This window comes from Sorghum bicolor, chromosome 10 (assembly GCF_000003195.3).
Source record: "Sorghum bicolor cultivar BTx623 chromosome 10, Sorghum_bicolor_NCBIv3, whole genome shotgun sequence".
Lineage (NCBI taxonomy): Eukaryota > Viridiplantae > Streptophyta > Magnoliopsida > Poales > Poaceae > Sorghum > Sorghum bicolor.
Genome location: NC_012879.2, coordinates 52,231,228 through 52,248,688, shown reverse-complemented (window position 1 = coordinate 52,248,688; position 17,461 = coordinate 52,231,228). Strand labels below are relative to the sequence as shown.

The 17,461-nt window shown below is 48.7% G+C and overlaps 2 protein-coding genes and 1 pseudogene across 2 annotated transcripts; 2 read left to right on the top strand and 1 right to left on the bottom strand.

Annotated features, from left to right (window-relative positions):
• Window positions 3,486-4,218, top strand: LOC110431404 (annotated as a pseudogene).
• On the top strand, window positions 6,443-12,516 carry LOC8082249 (L-type lectin-domain containing receptor kinase IX.1). The gene is made up of 3 exons (XM_021448799.1): window positions 6,443-7,413; window positions 10,949-11,483; window positions 11,591-12,516. Exons 1-3 carry the CDS (start codon window positions 6,597-6,599, stop codon window positions 12,438-12,440), a joined length of 2,202 nt encoding a protein of 733 aa, XP_021304474.1. The 5' UTR covers window positions 6,443-6,596; the 3' UTR covers window positions 12,441-12,516.
• On the bottom strand, window positions 14,110-16,692 carry LOC8082248 (GTP-binding nuclear protein Ran-3). The gene is made up of 8 exons (XM_002437193.2): window positions 16,484-16,692; window positions 16,224-16,293; window positions 16,064-16,120; window positions 15,770-15,887; window positions 15,125-15,214; window positions 14,857-15,036; window positions 14,646-14,723; window positions 14,110-14,511 (listed from the first exon to the last, which is right to left on the bottom strand). The coding sequence occupies exons 1-8, from the start codon at window positions 16,484-16,486 to the stop codon at window positions 14,442-14,444; spliced, it is 666 nt and encodes a 221-aa protein (XP_002437238.1). The 5' UTR covers window positions 16,487-16,692; the 3' UTR covers window positions 14,110-14,441.

The window sequence follows — 17,461 nt, the reverse complement described above, 5'->3', positions numbered from 1 at the left end:
CTTGGTTTTTTTGCAGCCACTTTTGGTCTTGCATCTGTTGCTGCTGCTTGTGCATCTACTGCTGACACCTCCACAACTTCATCTTCTGGTTCTTCATCCTCCTCCACAAGACCATCCAAATACAAAGGTCTTCTTCTCTTCTTTTGCAAGTAAGCTTCCATCTCTTTCCTGATTTCAGTGCTAACTTTTGAACAAAGGACAACATCTCCATATCCACCAGCCAAATGTTGCTTCAACCTCTTTATGCCTCCTGAACCCTCATGTCCACACAGGATACATGTCACCCAGTCTCTCCTAGCAGGGTCCTGCCAGTAGGCATATTTTCAGCCTGGATCATTGGACTTTGCTTTTCTTGCTGGATCAGTCTTGGGATCATAATCAGGTGCTTCAACTGAGCTTGCCATGTTGCTGGATGCTACATAATAGAAAGGAACAGCATTAGGAAAATGGCATAAAGAGGTTCTGTAATAAAGAAAGTAACATACTAATCAAAGCAAGTGCCTTCTTTATGTTATGTAAAATTGCACACTAAAGAAAGAACACAAACAGAATGGCAGACATTATATACTAATCAAAGAAAGACCCTTTTGCAGTTGTGCTTTGTGTTGTACTCCATAGCAGTGTATGTGGAGTCATACAATATTAAGTATTTCAGTGCATACGCAGACATTAGCATACAATATTCAGAGCAAAGGACATGCAGCGTGAGCAAAAGCAGAGCACAAGGCATAGGCATACAATATTCAGAGTAAAAGTAGAGCATGAGGCATACAATATACATTTAGATCAAAAGCAGAGCAAGAGACATACAATATTCAGAGAAAAAACAGAGCACAACTGCACAGACATTCTATATTCAGAAAAACAGAGTACACGTCAAGGAGATTTGGCCTTTGGGACACCAGAGACAGAGAGGACAGCGGAGGCAGGGGACATACCACGGCACCAGGCGGAGGCGCAGGTGGGTGAGCAGCTGCAGCTCTGAACCGGCCGATGGAGGCGGACACTCGAGGCGGGCGAGCAGATGCGGGCTCGAAGACTGGAGGCGGACGAGCGGACTGCGACTCCACGACGGACGAGCGGACTGCGACTGCGGCTCCACGGCAGGTGCGGAGGCCAGGCGGAGATGCAAGGCCGGCTCCACGGCAAGGGCGACCAGCCGGTGGACGACGAGCAGCCAAGCGGAGCTCGAGGTCTTCGGTCTGCCTGCCGCCTTCTCTTTTCCGCTCCCCTCGACCTCGCTTGCAGTCGTGGTAAATGGCACGCGCGCGGTCGATTTCCCGCGTCCGCGGCCTATCTAGTTCCCCCATGGTCGATTTCCCGCGCCTTTTCCCGCGAGCGCGGTCCTTTTCCCGCGTGTGCGGTCGATTTCCCGCGGGAGCACGGTAATTTTGGCGTCCTTCCCAGCGATTTGGCATCCGGCGTCGGTGGCATGGCATAAGGCGTCCGCCTGACGCCAAACTACTCTTAGGCGACGCCTAATTCGATTAGGCGGACGCCTTACCCGTGCAGGACGTGGCGCCAGCGACGCCCATGGACTCCAGCACGCCTTGTCGCCTAGGCGACGACTAGGCGACGCCTAGGCGACGCCCCAAAAACATTGGACGGCGCACAAAGCAGCTTAGAGCAAGTATTATAATACGTTATAAGTGGGCTAAATGCTGAGATGAAGGAGAGAATGGAGGAGAGAGAAGAAGCAGCTTGTAACCTTACACCCAGCTTAGACATAGAAACCAAGAAACTTTGTGATAGAGATAAGTCGGTCATGTATTAATAGTGAACAATTATTGTATGAGTGGGTTAAAAAAAGCTAAAAAAAAACCTTATAGCCAAAGCTGTATTATTAAACTTCCTGTTAAACCTGAACCTAACTGCTAACCCACGGCGGCCACTCGGCAATCGGCCAATCGCGGCGCAGGCAGTCGCGTCGAAAGCAAGCAGAAATCCTCTACTAAATACGCCGTGGGTCTCGCACACAGGATACGCAGAAACCCTCTACTAAATACGCCGAAAGCTAGAATTTTTTTATGTTTATGTATCTAAATATAACATATATCTATATATAAAGCAAAATCTATTATATCAAAAAAGTCAAAAGCGACTTATAGTTTGGAATAAAAGGAGTACATTACATTTGCTTCGCATTGTGTGACCTTAATATCTTATCGAGAACAAAAAACAAGATTATTCGATAGCTTCGATTGAGTAATTACAATGTAGATCAACATGGACATCGGTTTGGATAGCTTGAATTTATCCAATGCAGGGAGGCAATGTTGCACAAAGTGGTAGAAATCAATGCAATAAATGTCAAGTGATTTTCTTGAGATTTTTTTTTTTATGTGAGCTTCTGGGTTCAACGAAGTCAAGATGATGTGGTGATCCAATCCTAATGTGTTAATATTTTCTCATGCAAGCTAAGTTGCTAACTGACGTAAGCTAATAAACAAAAACATTTAAACAAATAGGCAAGCTTCATCATGGAGGATACAAATGAACCCACAGAGCAGCCATGACAGCTGGAGTAGGTCCAATGTGGTAACCATAGAGAGACAGTTATACTAGAACTGGTAGAGATCCATAAAAGATTTGAGACTAGACGATTTTTTTCTCGAATACGCAGGGGAGATCTGCATATCATTATATTAAGAAAAAAGAGTATACAACACAAATGACATGCAAAAAGCGCGCTAGGTGGTCAACAGTTGAACCGACCAAGCAAAAAAAGTTATGTGGATCGATATTACATAAATGGGTCAACCAAAATCCGCTCAATGTCGCGTCTTACGAGTCCTCCTGGAAGAGCTCGCACGTGCGCCTGTTGAACGTTGGAAATAGCTCGTCCAGGCCCTCCACCTCGCTCGACGACAGGCTCCTGGAACGTAGAGCATCGAGTATCCCCCTCGGCACGGGCGAAACCAGTGCGGTCAGCGGAGCAAACCCTAGTCGCTTGTTTAGGAGAACCTCGCTCCACTTGGAGGCCAGAATGTGCGCCAATGGCTGGGCAGCGATCCGACTGCTCCTGGCTAGGATAGGTGGGGGCCTTTTGACAGACGTCCTCTGCCGAGGTGGGAAGGCAATCAAAGGTGGCTCCCATACGACCCACGCCTCATCAAGAAACCGTGCGAGGCGCCGAGTGACCTCGCGTAGCATGGGTGTCTCGTCGCCAATCTCGACGTTGGGCTGACCCACCCAAGGAGACGTGTGAGCTGCGCTGGCTCCTGCACCGATTGCTGAGGCGAGGGGACAGCCGCCACCAGAGGTGGCTCCATGAACCCCTGGGGGACGGCCACCACAGCAGAGTAGCTCGCGACGAACATGGCGGCAAGGAACTCTTCCAGCATCGGGTCGAAGGATATGACCAAAGCAGGAGGACCATCAGCCGCACACATCGCCTCCGCAAGCGGGTCGGGACTGTGACTCTAAAAACAGTGAGATGCATTTTCAAGGGTTAATATTTGGTCATACGTTTGTGCAGCATCAATGGTCAATGTGCGATCATCATGTTTGATGTCACCTCAAGACTCACCTACAAGAATGTTCCCACCTGGCACAGGGACATCAGCAGGTAAAAGTTTTTCCTTTTGAATTGTTGGTGTCCTGGTCGAATTGATGGTACATCTTTTTTTGCGCATATATATTAGGGTATGTCAGAACATCCCGGTTGTCCTGTACTCCTGTGCGGCAACAATGTGGATGTGAAGAACCAGCAGGTGAAGGCCAAGTCAGTGACTTACCACAGGAAGAAGAACCTCCAGTACTATGAGATATCTACCAAGAGCAACTATAACTTCGAGAAGCCTTTTCTCTACCTTGCAAGGAAGATCGCTGGGTAGGTATTGTCGTCATTCTGTGGCCACAATCTACCCGACATTCTTTTCATTGCAATGCATATGCGGTAGCAACACCAAACGATTGGTAATCTGATGCATGGCTGTAAATACAGGAACATGGACCTCAAATTCGTCGAAGAGATAGCCCTCGTCTCTGCCGACGTGACCATCAACATTGCTGCGCAGCAAAAGTAAGTCATTATTCGAGCAAACATGTACCTGACGACAACACTGATTTACCATGCTGCATACATTGTTTATGATAACGCTGAGTGCTTCTCTGATCATGTAACGTTTTTAATTCATGGCAAGCAGGATTGACAAAGAGATCGAACTTGCTGCGGCGATTCCCCTGCCGGACGAGGACGACGATAACATGGATTGATCTCAGCCAGATGCTGTATCAGGCTGCTTTAGCTTAGTTCTAGCTTTTTTTTTTGAACATGCGAAGGCATGTATTTCATTAAGCAGAAAGAGAGTCCGTACACCCCACAGTAATCCGAAGATTACCGAAAAGAACCCTACGTCTACTGGAGAAAGCCAAGAGACTACATTGTAGAGAGGAAGAGCGCTACAAGGATCAACAGGCGCGCGCTAAGAACACGAGCGACGGCACACCAGGGCCGAAAGGCGTCGAAACCCGGCCGCGATCCAGAGGTCGGCCTCGTCGAGGATCGCCTGCAGGAGCAGCGCCGGCGAACGGGGTGTCTCACCAAAGGTTCTCGCGTTCCGTTCTTTCCACAGGAACCAGCCTACCAGGAAGAAAAGCGAGTCGAAGGCGCGGCGCAGCACCTTGGGCAGCCCCTTCCTAGAGTCCATCCACCAGAGCATCGCTGAACACTCCCGGACTACGATTAAACCCTGCAAGAAGAACGCCACGAGGCAGAGCTGCCAGACTTCGCGACTGAAAACACACCCAAGCAGCAGGTGGTCCATCGTCTCGTCCTCCTGGTCGCAAAGGATACAGGCGCAGTCGTCTTGCAAGCCATGGCGCCAGCGCCTATGCGTCGTCCAACACTTGCCATGCATCACCAGCCAGAAGAACAGCCGCACACAAGGAGGCGCCGACGTCTTCCAAAGCTGCCGCGCTCCCACAGGACGGGAGCATCCGATGAACATTGCCCCATAGGCTGAAGACGCCGAGTACGCCTGATCGGCACTCAACCGCCAGGAGAAGGTGTCGGGCGTTCCCGGGGTGAGGATGGTCCGGTCGATGATGTTGCTGAGGTTGACGAACTCTGCAATAAGGCGCGCAGAACGCGGGCCTGTGACGTGGCGCACCCATCTGGAGTTGTGAAGTGCATTGGCCACCGAGACGCCATGTCTGCGCACGGGCACAGCATCGAAGACGGCCGGCGCCAGGGAGCGGATGCAGGACCCATGAATCCAGCTGTCCACCCAGAACAGCGTGGTGCAGCCGTCCCCCACCACGGCAACCGTCGCCGTCCTGAAGAACTCTGTGGCTGTTTTCTCAACTTTGTCAGGAAGCCGAAGCCATGGTCGTCGCGTGTCGGTCCGCTGCAACCACGGCCATCTTAGGCGCAGCGCCAATCCTGCACGCTGCAGGTCAGCGACGCCCAGCCCTCCCAGCTCGGTTGGTCGACAGACCACCGGCCAGGCCACCCTGCACCGGCCGGCAGAGGCAGACGCCGTTCCGGTCCAGATGAAGCCACGGCGAATCTTATCAATTCTTCCAAGAGCCCACTGCGATAGGCAAACCGCCATTGCCGTATGCACGGGGATTGCTGAAAGCGTGCTTTTGACCAAAGCAGTGTGAATGGTTTTAAGAGTGACAGTGACATATCTATCTCTTTTGGAATTTTCAGTTGTAGTGTCAGCGGTAGGCTAGTAGCGCTGTGGGCTGCTTTAGTGGTTGCTCATGTGTGTCCGTCTCAAGGAGATATTTGGACCTGATGAGTTGTTGCCTTACTGCTTGAGGAATCTGATGGAATTCAAATAGGAATTCAATAGTTTTTCACATTGAAGATAATAATCATGTGTGACGTTAGCTGCCCACAGACCGTATTGGCCGGCCGAATTAGCTTTGTTTTGTTCTAATTCATTTCAAGGCGGCTGATAAGCAGACGGAGACCAAAGGCGACTAAACGACGACGACCCCTGGTCTGCAGGAACCAACCACCAGTAGCCTAGGTTGATAAAAATATCTGTATGTGACCATATACTTGCACAAAGAGCTAGCTGTAATAGCCACCGGCCATGCCATGGTTATGGATTCCGAGAGCAGTCTCCTCCTCAGCCAGCTTGAGCTCGTAGCGACCCGAGCCAAGCTAGTTTTCTAGATCGTTAAAATAACGAGTCGAGCCGAGCTAGTTTATTATCCTAACAAGGCAGAACAAGCCGATCTAAGTCAAATTAGCTCGGCTCGTTATTCAACCTTACTAGTAGCTATGAGCTGCTTTAGTGGTTGCTGATGTGTATCCGTCTCAAGGAGATATTTGTACTTGATGAGTTGTTGCCTTGCTGTTTGAGGAATCTGTTGGAATTCAAATACTTTTGCACATCGAAGATAATAATCATGTGTGACGTTAGCTACCCACAGACCGTACGGCCGGCCGAATTAGTTTTATTTTGTTTAAATTCAATTGAAGCCGGCCGATAGCAGACGCGGAGACCAAACACCAAAGGCGACTAAAAGAAAGACCCCTGGTCTGCATGCAGAAACCAACCACCAGGCTATAGCCTAGCTTGATAAAATCATATACTTGCACGAAGAGCTAGCTGTAACTGTAATAGCCACCGGCCATGGCCATGGTTATGGGTTCCGGGAGCAGTCTCCTCCTCAGCCTCGCCTACCTGCTCTGTGTCTATGTTGCCCATGTCACCTCGCTTAGCTTCGACTACAACTTCTCCATCCCCGGCGTCCTCACTAGCGCTGACATCAAGTACATGTCTGACGCCAGTGGTGGCAGCGACCGGATCGACCTGACGAACGACACCATCTGGAGCACCGGCCGTGTGGCGTACAGGCAGCCGGTGCAGCTCTGGGACGACGCCGGCAAGGTCGCCAGCTTCACCTCCAACTTCACCTTCGCTATCAAGCCGCACAACAGCACCAACCAGGCCGACGGCATGGCGTTCTACGTCGGGCCGTGGCCGCCGAACCTGCCGGGTGACTCCACAGGCGGCTTCCTCGGTCTCTTCAACAACCCCAACAACCCGGCGAACACCGTCTTCCCGCCGACCGTCGCCGTGGAGTTCGACGCGTTCAGGAACGACGGCTGGGACCCCAACAACACCGCGAACCATCTTGGCGTGGACGTCAATAACATCACGTCCCGTGCGTACATGGCGCTGCCGGCCGGGAGCTTCAACGGGACCATGTCGGCGTGGGTCAGATACGACGCCGACATGACCACGCTGTCGGCGACCCTTCGCTTCGACGATCTGCCGGAGCTCGGCCTCTACAACGTCAGCGCGATCGTCGACTTCAAGGACGCCGGGCTGCCGCCGGACGCGGCGGTCGGGTTCTCGGGAGCCACCGGAGATTTCATCGAACGCCACCAGATCCTTTCTTGGTCGTTCGAGTCCACTCTCACCGGCGTCGTCGTCAACGAGACCCGTAAGTGTCTATCCCTGTTTCTCGCTTTATTTCACCTTCTTTATATTATCTTTAGATATGCTAGTAGAAAAAAAAAAGGAAAGGATACTTCTCGTCATCATGACTTTATTACCGTTTCATGTTGGTCAGTAGTTGGATCATACGTGGCCCACGAACGTAATTAAAGACGACAACGAAACGACTCGCGTCGTTTTTTATATTTAATTCGATTAAATTTGTATTTTTTATTTGACTTTACTGTTTTTGTTTTCGTATTTTAAATATAAAAATAAAAAATATTTTAAATATTTTTAACCATACTTTTCTATTTTTAATTTAAAATATTTCAAATTTAAATTTTGGTTTAAAAAAATAGCCAGGTGCATGGGTCACATCATGGGCGAAGCTGTGGTGTAAGTAGAGGGTGCAAATGCACCCCCAAAAATTACAAAAAACAGTAGATTTAATTAAGATTTTACTATATATATATACACCCCCTAAAACTCATGTATATGCACACACAAGCTAACTGCACTCCCCTCTGATTTGCTCTAGCTTCACCACTGGGTCACATAGCCCAATTACCAGCTACTCACTATGTAGCTACGTTCTTTCTATTGGTGGCCAGTACCAGTTATCCTTACTTACGATACTTAGTCGACCTCACGAGGTGTTGTCCTCTCTGTTTAAGTTCATATTTCTATACCATTAATTTTAGTTTAGATTCTAAGATAGTATGCTAGTTGGTACATTTAATTTTAATTCGTATTATCCAACTCGCTATTAATTGCTTGTTCTAGACTTGTATTTATGTGTGGGATATTGTGTTAAATACCTAAGACCAAGAATCATACATTTTTTAATTATTATATAGCCTTGAACTTGGTCGTGCATGTACTTAATCATACATTTGATACCACAGGTCGATATTACATATTGAGTTTTCGTATATCGGCCGTGTTTGACATAAATCTACTCAAATTGTTTCATTTTTGAAATTCTCGATATTTCTTAAGTTCGTGTTCGTTTTCGTGTCTGACTTTCGTAAAAGTAGAAAACAATTTACGAGTATTTTTTGACCCCGACTGTTTTCATCCTTAAACATAATGTATTGCTTTTGTTGAAATTAAATTCATAATCTGCGAACAATTTTGTTTTCTCGAATACGCAAAATATTTACATATCATTGCATTTAAGAAAAAAAAAGTTTGTCATACAAATGACACTCATCAAACGCGCTAGGTGGTGTGACGTATGGACCAACCTTGTTCCCAGGTTCGATATTACATAACTGTAACAACCAAACGTGCAAGCACAGCAACGAGAGCTCCCTAGTGACCCCGTTGAATGCTAGGAACAGCGCGTCAAGAGCATCCACCTGCCCATTGTCAAGTTTCCACTGTGAATGTCGTCAAGTGTTACTTTGGACGCAGGTGAAGTCAAAGCTTTCGGCGACGCGATGCCCAACCTCTGCTTAAGGAGTGCCTTGCCTCGCTTGGAGGTTGGTATGTGCGACAATGGTTGGATAGCAATCCATCTGCTCCTGACCCTTATCGTCAGGGCCCTCTTGGTTGCCACATTTTGCCGTGGTGGAGATGCGAGCAAGAGCGACCTTCGCTTGACCTGCACCTCATCCAAAAATCATGGGAGACGTTGAGCAGCCTCGCGCAGCGTGGGTGTCACGCCGCTAGGGCTAGGGTAACCAGCTATGTGTCATTCATCAACGTAGATGGATCAGGCGAGCGGTGACCATCCCGTGCCGATGTAGGATCCGCCGTGAGCGCCACCTCATCCGTAACTACACAAGGTCTCGTCTGAAGAGGTGGATCTATCGTGTCTTGAGCCACAGTCATCGGAGAACTGATGTCCAACAGAGGTCGAGCCTCCTGACGTGAGACAACGAACTCCTCAAGCATTGGGTCAATCCATGTGGGTGTCACCGAACCCGTGCACAGTTCCAACACTAGTGGATCTAGCTCGAGGTAGCCAGCATCAATAGCAGGGTCAGTGTTGTCGCCGCCACTAGCGGTGATGGTCTATGTCGCCGGCATACTCTAGCAACGTCGGCGATGACTCGACGGTGTCAGCGGCAGCGGGCGCTGCCGGCGTCCACCATGGCCTCATGAGCAGCCCCATCCACGCCACGCGGTGCCAGGATGGCTAGAGGGCTGCGATGTGTCAGGTTGGCATCCTTCATCGTCTTCGCAGACCTTGGCCATTTGCAATCCTTGGCGAGATGATGGTAGCCATGGCACCGCAGGCAACGTCGTGGCAACCAACAACTTGCGACACGATACAAGGAGAGACAATTAAGGCATCGGTTGTGGAGCTCCGAGGGGATCTCCCGGGCCTACAGGAGTTGCTTATGGCGAAGCTCAACCGCAACGGTCGCAGGTTGTGTCTCCTGTCGTGGGAGGATTTCCCGCCACCCATCGGCATTGGGGGCGGAGACTCTATTGCAGCGACCAAGGCGTTGGCGGAAGGGGATACGACTGTCCAATGGCCGAGCAGGAAGGCCGTGCACCAGCTGGGGACATGGCCGGCCACGTCCACCATGTCACGGCCCTGAAACCCCAGACGAGTCTGAGCGTGCGGCAAGGACAGAGGTAGCATCGACGCTGGCAGCGGCTCCCGACGAACAGTGTCTAGGTAGAGGGTCATGGATGTGGCTTCCACATCGGAGTCATCGTCTGCCCAACGACGTGCCTTGGAGCGACCCGCGATGCTACCACCCAGAAGGAAAGGGGCAGCATGGGATAAAGGGTGGACGACGGGCTCGAAGCGAGGGCGGACGGGCGAACGAGGAAGGCGTCAAGGTCAGAGGCACCGGGGGTAGCGCTTGCCCCAGCTCCGGCCTCCACGCGTTGCGCAGGCAGCGACACCTTCTAGCCGTGGCCGTGGGGAGGCGGGAGCGGGGGTGGCACCACCGTCAAGACGCTAGGCAGCAACAACGGCATTGACGGCGGTACCCGCAGGAAGGTGCAGCTGCTGCAGGACGCCGTCACGGTATGGGTATGACATCGGCAGTGGTGAGGACGGAGGAGTGCACCGCAGCCCGGCGGTGCAAGATCTGGCAGAGGCGGACTCGGCCGAGACGGGGATGAGGGTCGCTGTTGCCGCCGCCGGCGACGAGCTAGGGGTCGGCCCGATCTGGCCCCTAGGGATTGCACCGGGGGAGGGTGGGAAGGGGGAGGGGACGGGGATGCGGGGCAGGTGGCGGTGGCAGCTGTCGGTGCCGAAGAGGCAGCCGGTGCCGTCACCGGCGGCGCCAGGGGCCGAATCGGTGGGGGGGGGGGATTTGGGCCGGGGGTGAGCACAAGGGGAGATGGAGGTGGGAGAGGGGAAGGAGAGCGCGGCGGCCGGCGGCGGCGGCGCGGAGGCTCATAGGGTTGGGGGCCTCGCGTTTTCCGTCCCCCCTCTCTCGTTCGTGGCTCGTCCCGCGAACGACATTTATCGCAAACAATTTTTTGTAAGCATCTGTAACTGATTTGTGGTTATGTAATTACACTACTATTTAGACTTTATGCATCTAATTTAATGTGTTTGTAAATGACAGAAAACAGAACTACAAAGATGAAAAACATAAGCTTAATAGCCGGACTGGTATCCACCGGGATCGCCGTTCTGCTTGTCGTAGCGGTGTGCGTGTGCCTCGGCTATTGCAGATACCTAAAAAGGCAGAGTGCGAAACAAATACAAGAGGCACCACAAGGCACAGACATGGACGACGAGTTTGAGAAGGGGACAGGGCCTCGAAGATTCTCCTACACCCAACTGTCACAGGCGACACACGGATTCTCCGACGACGAGAAGCTCGGCGAGGGCGGCTTCGGATCAGTCTACCGTGGGTACCTGCAGGACCAGGGGCTCCATGTAGCCATCAAGAGGGTCTCCAAGACGTCGAGACAAGGGAGGAAGGAGTACATCTCCGAGGTGACCATCATAGGCCGTCTCAGGCATCGCAACCTCGTGCAGCTTGTTGGGTGGTGCCACGAGGCCGACGAGCTCCTGCTCGTGTACGAGCTCATGACGAATGGCAGCCTCGACGACCATCTCTACAGCACGAGTGACATTCTAACATGGCCAGTCAGGTATATATGGACATGATCAATCAATCAAATTAACTAATCTGTTCAATTGATGCTATTTTACTAGTTTTCAAGAATTTTACATCCATTTTTTTTTGCATTGGCGTCAGGTACAACATCATTCTTGGCATGGGCTCCGCTCTCCTGTACCTTCACCAGGAGTGGGAGCAGTGCGTGGTGCACCGGGACATCAAGCCGAGCAACGTGATGCTGGACGCCTCGTTCAACGCCAAGCTCGGCGACTTCGGCCTGGCCCGCCTCGTCAACCACAGCGACGCCGCGCACACCACGATGCTCGCCGGCACCAAGGGGTACATAGACCCGGAGTGCGTGGTGACCTGCCGCACGAGCGCCCAGTCCGACGTCTACAGCTTCGGCGTCGTCCTCCTCGAGATCGCCTGCGGCAGGAAGCCCGTCGTCCCGCAGGAGGACGACGACGACGACAAGGTGCTGCTCGTGCACTGGGTCTGGGACATGTACGGCAGAGGCGAGCTCCTCGGCGTCGCCGACGCGCGGCTGCACGACGCCGACGACGTGCTGGAGATGGAGCGGACGCTGGTGGTGGGGCTCTGGTGCGTGCACCCAGACCGCGCGTCCAGGCCTTCCATCAGGCAGGCCATGAGCGTGCTGCAGTTCGAGGCGCCTTTGCCGGAGCTCCCGCTGGAGATTCCCGTGGCGACGTACGGACAGCCTAGTATTTTCAGAGGAAGTTACCGGTCGAGTACCACATCTTCGTCGTCCGTCAGTGGAAACACTCCAGCAGGCCACTCATCGGCTAGTGATGGGACGGCGGACTCGTCGGTGAAGAGTGACACCCAAGGGAGACGCTCTTTTGTCACTTCCAACACGAGGAATACAGCAAGAGACAGTGTACGAGAATCCACCTCGTCATCACCCAGTCGTGTCTCGGACCGGTCCAGCACTCGTTCAAGCGGTGGACGTACTCTCGGACAGGACTGAGGAATTTCGTACCACACTCTATTCTTCGTAGCTTGTATGATTTTGAATAGGCCTATATATTGCCCGTCGTCTATCATGTGCCTTGTCTTTGTGCTTGCAGCTAGCCATCAATTCGGGTATTCGTCTATATATGATATAATTGAGATTAAGTTTTTTCGTTTGAACAGACCACTACATAACTCAATATGGTATCATAGCTATGAACTATATTTTTTTTCATCACCCACCCATCACCTATATCCTCTGATAGCCTCAACTTGTCTTCAAGCTTTTGAGTTGAATTGATCAGTCATGCAACTCAAAATGATATCAAAACCATGGTCTTAAGTTTAAATCCTTACATCATAATTAAAAAATAATAATTACAGTCGCCTTATATTTCCACTTTTGAGGCCCTAGGTTGCCTGCACGTAAGGGAGAGACTTGAAACTATAATTGAGTCCATCTTTTCCTAACAACTTAAACTTTTGGGCTAAACTGATCAGTGCATAAGACTCAATGTATCGGCAACTAAAATTTGTAGCATCGGTCATTCCATGAAAATAAGAAGCTCAGGTTTTGGATATGGAGTAAAATTGCATACTGGACTTCTTGATTCCATAGTGCATATCTTTTGCTGAGATAACTAAAATTCGTATCTAATTAACCAATTTAAATTTAGATACAAAAGTTATGACAATTGATATTATTCAGTTCATCAAACCGGAGGATCCTAGAGTTACAATTTGACACTTGTTTGTAGGAGTTTTGCCTCCTAACTGGTGTAGATATCTCCATCCTTTAAATATAAGTGACAAATGAATCAAACCTCAATCTTGTTGGCCTTTCCGTATTTCCATTTAATTCCACTTTCCTGTATTTCTTTCAAACCATATTCTTATTGTCTCGACAATGTTTGAAGGCGCGCTAGCTGTTTCGCCAATGTTAGTGCAATCTAAGATGCACTTGCTCTGGTGGGATCCTTCTTTGGGCAAGCTAGCGTTCGTCGGTCTGTCTTGATGAAACTAGATGGTACAGTTTGCTAAAATGGGAAGGCCTGATTTTTAAAGATAGATGTGTCACGACCCCAACTACATACCTTAATCTTTCCATTACAAGCATGATTATGTATTACCACCACCATAACTTTGCTCTCAATGCCATGTAGTTGTGGTGCCATGAAGCCATTGCCTCTACCCCTTTCTCGTCCTATGCACCTAGTTTACCGAATTGTAACATGTTTATCTCGTCCTATGCACCTAGTTTACCGAATTGTAACCTATTTATCTCGTCCTATGCACCTAGTTTACCGAATTGTAACCTGTTTACCGAATCGCTCTACGTATTTGGTCCACGTGTGAAAAGGACATGCTTGTCTTTTCTCGTCCTATGCACCTAGTTTACCGAATCGCTCTACTTATTTGGTTGACATGGGAAAAGGACATGCTTTTTTTATTTGGTTATGAACATGAATGAAAGTTAAAAACAAGGTTAATTCGTTCCTATGGCCATACGCATAGCTTGCAACCCATGAGTCCACCCTGCCCCAGAATGAAGCCTAAACGAAATTATAGTAACTTACCATTCCCATTTAAATTAAAATATATTAAATAAATTGGACCTTCTCTCTAGCCTTAATATGTAATGTGAGCCACACCACAAAAAAGACAATCATAGAAGATACACTATCTAGCTACACGAAACCATTATTGCCTGTTGCGCAGCTTCCAACCCGTGAGTCCAAGCTGCCCAGAATAACAATAAAGCATGAACGAACTTATCGTTCCTATTTGAATTCCATCAGATTCCTCAGGCAGCAAGCCAACAACTCAACCAAGACTAAAATGTCTCCTTGAGAGTTGAGACGACACACAGTAACAACCACTAAAGCAGCCGATAGCTACTAACCTACTACTGACGCTACAACTGAAATTCCAAAAGAGATGTGTCACTCTTAATACCATCCACACACTAGTAAGCTAGAACTAAACCAAGGCAGCCTGACACAGCATCTAGCTGAGCTCAATCCATGTTATCATCGTCCTCATCCGGCAGGGGAATCGCTGCAGCAAGTTCGATCTCTTTGTCAATCCTGCATGCCATCAAACACATTACAGGATCAGAGGAGCACTCAGCGTTATTATTATAAAGTATAAGCAATGTATGCAGCTAGCATGGTAAATCAGTGTCGTCGTCAGGTACATGTTTGCTTGAATAATGACTTACTGTTGCTGTGCAGCAACGTCGATGGTCACGTCGGCAGGGACGAGGGCTAACTCTTCGACGAACTTGACGTCCATGTTCCTGCATTTACAGTCATGCATCAGATCACCAATCGTTTGGTGTTGCTATACCATAGCATTGCAATCAAGAGAAAATCGGGCAGATGGTACAATGTAGATTTGCTAGTTACTACAAAATGACAGACAATACCCACCCTGCGAGCTTCCTTGCAAGGTAGAGAAAAGGCTTCTCGAAGTTATAGTTGCTCTTGGCAGAGATCTCGTAGTACTGGAGGTTCTTCTTCCTGTGGTAAGTCACTGCCTTGGCCTTCACCTGCCGGTTCTTCACATCCACCTTGTTGCCGCACAGGACAACCGGGATGTTCTCACACACCCTAATATGCACAATAAAAGATGTACCAGACCAATTAAGGACGCTGAAACAAGAGGCATGTGAGCAATTCAAAAGGCAAAAAATTTTACCTGCTGATGTCCCTGTGCCAGGTGGGAACATTCTTGTAGGTGATCCTTGAGGTGACATCAAACATGATGATGGCACACTGACCATTGATGCTGCATTGATTGATTAGAACATATGAGCAAATATTAACCCTTGAATATATGAGCAAATTTGTTTCCTCCGGGAATTATTAGCTTGCTTATTCGTTTAAATGTCTTTGTTTATTAGCTTACATCAGTTAGCAACTTAGCTTGCATGAGAAAATATTAAACTCTGAGGATTGGATCACCAGATCATCTAGAGTTCATTGTAACTCAGAAGCTAACATCAAAAAAATCTCAAAAACACCACTTGATGACATTTATTGCATTGATTTCTACCATTTCAAGCTACTCAAGCTGATCTCCATGTTGATCTACATTGTGAGTACGCAACCGATGCTATCAAATAATCATTGATTTTTGTTCTTGATAAGACCACACAATGTGAAGCAAAAGATTGTAATGTAGTTAGCATTCGACTAATAGTTGTAAATAGGGCCCATCAGATTAATTGTCCAAAACATTTCCTCTGAACTTACTAGCTAAAAAAATCAGGATGGCAACTTCTAAGTGTCAAGTTGCAACATCTGAATGAAGCGAAGAACTAGTTGGATGTAAGGTTCTTACTAGTATCCATCACGGAGGCCACCAAACTTCTCCTGGCCGGCCGTGTCCCAGCAGTAGAACCTTATCTTGCCGTGGCTCGTGGTGAAGTCGAGAGGGCGCACCTCCACCCCGATTGTTGCTGCAAATCGTCAAGCAGATCAAGAACGAACAGATCAATCAGACAGTTAGGCGAGAATCTTAAACAGCAAGAGGTCTATGCCCTCCCCCAAGAACCCGAAATCGTGCTAATATATATATATATATATATATATATATATATATATACGAGAAAAAACTTAAATGTTTGCTGCTCACGTTCGTATCGCTTCTCAAACTCCCCAGTGATGTGCCTCTTCACGTACGTCGTCTTCCCTGCAAGATGGCATAAACAAGAGAGGCACAGTTATGACAAAATTTGGGCAACATTGAAGCGCTACCGATAATAAACTGCTAATAACAAGATCAAGAGCCTTACCAGTGCCACCGTCGCCAACGAGGACAAGCTTGAAGCTGGGGAAGTCCACAGGCGGGGTGTTTGGCAGAGCCTGCGTTCGTACACGAAAATCAACAAATCAGCACGAGAGAAGAAAAAAAAAACATAGCATTAGGAACTAGGATGGCCTGGGACGGCAGATCGGAACGGATCAAGATTCGACAGCAACGTCGGTCTCGCACACCAAATACGACGAAATCAAACCCTGACACGGAAGCAAAGGGTTCAAGAAAGGAGCGCACCATTGGGGTCGAGTCCGTGCCTCCGAGGTTCGGAGCGCGAGTCGACGGGATCGGAGGAGAGGTTGGGTGGGCGACGGATTTAGAAGGATCGATCGCCGGCGACAAGGAGGTTCTGGGTGGGGAGGTGATCGCCGCCGTGGCTGTGGCTGTATATATAGGGGCGCCGTGCCGTCGTCTGCTTGCGTTCGACGCGACCGCCTGCGCCGCGGTTGCAAGGGTGGTTAGCTTGAATCCTAAGCGGCTTCGTGCGCCGTCAGATTTGTTGATGACTTGACGAGTTCCTATCTGGGCCGTACATATGACCCTTGGGAAAATGCAGTAGCGTTCACTTATTTTTTTTCAATGGAGGATTAAGGCTCTTTTTGTTTATCTTATATAAATCATATTTTTTCTGTCAGCCAGCATTGTTGTTATAATAAATTAGCGAACGATATTTTCAGTCATACCTTACCAGCGAAAATTTAGCCTGCTATAATAGACATGTAGCATCGTCTCTCACGTCACGTCATAGGATTTTGATCGAGCCACCAAAACGGTGCACCCGCATCGAGGTCTAAAAAATTTTGTAAAATTTTTCAAATTCTTCGTCACGTTGAATCTTAGATATATACATGGAACATTAAATATAGATAAAAGAAATAACTAATTGTATGATTTATTTGTAATTTGCGAGATAAATCTTTTAAATCTAGTTCATTCATATTAAATACTATTTATCAAATACAAATGAAAACGTTACAGTATCCATTTTTTTTAAAAAAAAATAGAACTAAACAAGCCCGAGTCTTTTCAGAGCCTCTCCCGAATCACCGCCGCCGCGTGCTCCTCCACATCTCGTGATGGAGAAAGGAGTACTTTTAAGGCCTTGGTCACAAAAACTTTTCAAAATTTTCTATCATAGCGAATCTTGCAGCACATGTATGGATTGTTAAATATAGATGAAAACAAAAACTAATTATATAATTTGATTATAAATCA